Source organism: Etheostoma spectabile, chromosome 8, assembly GCF_008692095.1.
Source record: "Etheostoma spectabile isolate EspeVRDwgs_2016 chromosome 8, UIUC_Espe_1.0, whole genome shotgun sequence".
Classification (NCBI taxonomy): Eukaryota; Metazoa; Chordata; class Actinopteri; order Perciformes; family Percidae; genus Etheostoma; species Etheostoma spectabile.
This window is the reverse complement of record NC_045740.1, coordinates 27176316-27180838: the sequence shown is the minus strand read 5'-3', so window position 1 is coordinate 27180838 and position 4523 is coordinate 27176316. Positions and strand designations below refer to the sequence as shown.

The window sequence follows — 4523 nt, the reverse complement described above, 5'->3', positions numbered from 1 at the left end:
CAATATTTTCAGAGGCAATACTGTATCGATACACAGGCGTCAAGTATTGATATTTTATTATATATGTATTGGTTAGTTTGTCTGCTTGACAATCCTATTTTGCAGCAATTAAATTGTAGTAAGATGAACAAACAAGGTATAAAAGAAATGTATCTTTTTAGATGAAACAGATGTTGGCAACGTTTCCTTTTGGGAGCATTATTTTAAATTGGGAAAAATTAGAAGTTGGAAATAAGGTTATAAATTGGAATATATATCGCAGAATATTGCAATATGCTTAAAATCGCAATAATATTGTATCGTGGCACAATTCAATTCAATTCAATTCAATTTTATTTATAGTATCAATTCATAACAAGAGTTATCTCAAGACACTTTACAGATAGACCACACTCCAGAATTTACAAGGACCCAACAGTTCTAATAGTTTCCTCCAGAGCAAGCAACAGTGCGACTGTGATGTGATTGTGATGATATCATATCAGAAGGCGTCTGAGGATTCCCACCCCTAAGCCCCATCCCCTAAAGTTTTTACATTGTACTATTGACTTGGATATGGAGGATTTCCAGCTATGTTTAGTTGATGTTGGTGTGTATCTGCTCCTACAGATCCAGTGTGGATGGCAGCAGTCCTCCAGAATGGCTGCTGGTGGAGCTGCAGGGAGAGATGGTTTCCAGACACAACTCTGGTCTGGCAGGAAATGTGATGGGAGACCTGATGTACACCAAAGAGGTAAACAACAGACTACAGAGAAAAAGCACACTTAGGGTTTCCCCCCAGGGTGCTGTAAGCCTGGTGGCCCACCGGGCCTAGTTGCCCCCACCAGGACTAAGCCACTGGGAATTTTGTCCCTTGTTTATTTATGTGTCTATATGTAACTTTCAGTTTGTGTTGATTCTAGTGGCCGCTTTGAGACAAAAGCGTAGTGGTAGTGTTTTTACCACACCTGTGGTCTTTTCTCTATGGTGCTGTATTGCCCACTGTATTACTGAGTAGGGATAGACCGATACTGGTTTTTCAAGGCGGATAAGGGTACAGATTATTAGTAGTTAATGAAACCGATAACCGATGTTTGGAACCGATATGCATTTACAGTGAAAATGAAAATCTTAAAGTCAAAATTAAAATTGGAACGTTACAAACTCAAACACAAAACTTTGTTTAAATGCTTTTTTTTAATGCTTTACCCAGTCAAAGGTAGTCAGAGTTGTGGGCGGGACATTAAGTCAGACTCAGTGGTGAGTGAAAACGAAGCAGATACAGAGCTGTAGCCGAGCCAAAGTAGCAACCTTTTTAATTAATTAAATTAAATTATCAGTTAGCAGGCAAATAAAACGCTGATACAGATAATCTGCACATTGCCATAAACGGGGCAGATAACTTCTAAAATAACATTAAAATACAATTAGGCCTATTCAAAGAAATCTCCAGCTACCTTTTACCTGGCTGGATATGCTAACACAGGCTTTTCCGGTGTTACATAGAAATCTGTGACCCATCAGAATGTGTTACTGTAGAGCAGACCTGGGCATTGTACGCCCCGCGGGCCACGTCCGGCCCTTTAAGCGGCCCTAACCGGCCCGTGTGAGGTCAGTGAGAAGTTGGCAATCAAACATAAATAAGTGTACATCATGCATGGAATACAACTGCATTGCTTTAATTTTGAAGGCGACTGTTTTTGTTGTTGCTTTTTTTATATACTTTTATATAACGTATATACTGAGCTGCATGTCAAACTGGGTGGATGGATGGTCATTCATTCATTATTGACTGTCTTTTCTTCTTTCTCCATCAGGGGGTGCCAGTGCTTATTGTTGGACATCATATTCTATATGGGAAGCAGGTCAAACTGGAGAAACCCTTTGCTGTCCTCACCAAGCATTCCAGCCTTTTGCAGGATAGCCTGGGCAGCCATGACAATGATGATGTCACACAGGTACCTATGGAAACAAACCAGCAAGGACCCACCTCCACCTCCTACTCCGTGTCGGCCCTCATCAAACAGAAGCTGATCTTTAAGACGCGCCCAAAACCCATCATCACTAACGTACCCAAGAAGGTTTAGCATGACTGCAACTTCCTCACTGGGTCAGAGATGCGGTATTATGGGACCCACGCAACTTTGAGGCAAGGCCCGCCCTTGAATAGCATTCACACACTACTATTGGCCAGGCGTCCATGTTTACTCTAGGTAACGTAACTTGATTTGTTCAGGACCTTTCCCCTGACCTATCGGCTGTCCTAACATTAACCACTCAAGGTCAGTGCCTAACCCCAACCAATCAAGGTGCTTTGCCGGGCAGGACTTACTTAAAAGTTACATGGGATCCATAATAACGCGTCAGAGGTCCTGTGTGTGACGGGAACGAACTGATCTGGACCCGGACTAAGAAAAAACTGAGTTTAAAAGCTTTTACTTTAGTTTGTCATCCAGCTCTGATATGATGCAGTTTGATTATACATTTGTTGTACAATTGATCAATAGCTGCCAACCTTTAACCAGAACGGTTCCAACCAGAGACTTTAATGCGGCTCCTTGCATGTCTGAATTAATGTTGTATTGTTTCCTTGAGATTCGTAGAAATTGTTTAAAGCCCCACAAGGGTTTAAATGCTGTTTCAAAGGCTTTTGCACTCTGACAAGAATCACATTATGGATGGAATACAGAATAATCTTCTGTAAAAAAAAAAATAAAATAAAGAATATTGGAGATCACCTGCTTTAATCCATAAGTATCCAAACAAGGGACACAGTAGGGAAAATTCCCAATGGCAACATTGTGATCCATCACATCATTTGCTGTGATGGATCAGACATCTACACTGTATTGAATATGACCTTTGGTCATTATTTTTTATATAAACTGTAAGCAAATATCCACGTGGTGAACTCTATTTTTTTCATTTGCATGCAGTCTTAGCAGGCACTTGGGCATTGTGGCAGTTACCGGGTTTTACCAAGTGACCCATCCATGCAATTAGTGTATATGGAACATAACGTGAATCTTTAATTGAAGTTTAGAGGAAAGATTGCATAATGGGGCTGGGCAATATGAAAAAAATCAGATATTACTATAAATACATTAATAGTGTGACGTTATTGTAGGGTTGACAATTGGTGTTTTTACAAAATATTTTGCACAATAATCATCAGTAATGTGGTTTCAAGGGAAGTTATACTAAAAAAAATAACACTATGTTTACATGCATGCACAAAAATAATGCAGTTCTTCAAATGATATTCCATCAAAAGGTTTTACAGCAGATCTTCTGAGAAAATTGAGTTAGTATGTGCTTGTCAACGTGATTGTATATCACAATATCTTGATATACAGTGTGATTTCAATTCAATTCAATTTCAATTCAATTTTATTTATAGTATCAATTCATAACAAGAATTATCTCAAGACACTTTACAGATAGACCCACTCGGAATTTACAAGGACCCAACAGTTCTAGTTTCCTCCAGAGCAAGCAACAGTGCGACAGTGGCGAGGAAAAACTTCCTTTTAGGCAGAAACCTCGGTCAGACCAGGCTCTTGGTAGGCGGTGTCTGACGGGCCGGTTGGGGTTAGAATGAGGTGGCAATAAAAAAAATAGAAAAAATAGTAGTTTGTAGCAGTTCTTTGTGGTAGTTCATGGCATAGCAGGAGGCTGTGCAGCATTACAAGGCACAGCAGGACGTAGCAGGACGTAGCAGGACGTAGCAGGACGTAGCAGGGCACCCAGGAGCAGTTGAACATGGCATCACAGGACGTGTAGCGGAACCATGGCAATAGCTGCTACCCTGATTTCGGAGCCTCTCTGATCCAAGGGAACATGCTGGGGAAAAAAGAACATAAGGACTCCGGACATGATTTCATCATGATATGATTCCATTGAAAGACGATAAATTATCATAATTATTGCCCAGCCCTATTGCATAGTATGGGTAGGTTGTAGGTTTTAAAGTTCATTTTTAGTTTTCAAATTACAATTTTGCTCCTGCACTAGTCTCGCATTGCCAGACCTTCCTCCACAGCGCTGCAGAGGAGGGTCTGGTGAGTCCACACAGCAATCCGGGATGAGAGAATAAGGTGCTCTGGTTTATTGGCATTTCTTTAAACCAATCACAATCCGTCATTGGGCGGCGCTAAGCATCGGACAGAGCTGCAGGGCTGTTGCAAAATAGCCTCGGGGAGGAACTTGTTTTGGTGGAACACGCACACGTTTAAAAGTTGTTTTAGTATTGCAAGAGAAAAATCAGTCCTCATAAATCGACTGGATTTAGAATTTTTTTTAACTTACACAAAGAAAGTGGAAGGTAGCTTACATCCGGCCGAAAAGAGAGACATCAGGCGCAATTTTCGGCGGCAAGCATAGACTGTTGATATCGATGGACAAAGCATCCGGTTCGGCGACGTGCTGCAAATGCGGAAGTGCCTTAAACCTGCATTCTATCTGAATTCCAGCAGGGGGCGACACACGCAGTTGCAATAGGAGGTTGGTTGGTTTCTATAGAAGTCTATGAGAAAGTGACCCAC

The 4523-nt window shown here is 41.1% G+C and overlaps 1 protein-coding gene and 2 long non-coding RNA genes across 4 annotated transcripts in view; 2 read left to right on the top strand and 1 right to left on the bottom strand.

Annotated features, from left to right (window-relative positions):
• Positions 1–3274, top strand: part of chtf8 (CTF8, chromosome transmission fidelity factor 8 homolog (S. cerevisiae)) — a 7876-nt gene extending 4602 nt beyond the window's left edge. Inside the window, exons 2-4 of one of the 2 annotated variants that reach the window (XR_004333037.1) lie at positions 610–733; positions 1797–2120; positions 2343–3274. Coding sequence is in view for 1 of the 2 variants with exons in the window: in XM_032523351.1 (XP_032379242.1) it covers positions 610–733; positions 1797–2066 (394 nt within the window). In the remaining variant the exon portion in view is untranslated. Of the gene's footprint in view, positions 1–609; positions 734–1796 lie in introns of both variants that reach the window. The other variant, XM_032523351.1, reaches the window with a different exon arrangement.
• LOC116693970 (uncharacterized) overlaps positions 1–4523 on the top strand; it is a 21605-nt gene that overhangs the window by 16769 nt on the left and 313 nt on the right. Inside the window, exon 3 of the long non-coding RNA XR_004333040.1 lies at positions 4358–4523. This exon is cut by the window's right edge and continues 313 nt beyond it. This is a non-coding gene — a long non-coding RNA (uncharacterized LOC116693970). The remainder of the gene's footprint in view (positions 1–4357) is intronic.
• LOC116693971 (uncharacterized) overlaps positions 943–4523 on the bottom strand; it is a 7023-nt gene continuing 3442 nt past the window's right edge. The window contains exon 3 of the long non-coding RNA XR_004333041.1: positions 943–954. This is a non-coding gene — a long non-coding RNA (uncharacterized LOC116693971). The remainder of the gene's footprint in view (positions 955–4523) is intronic.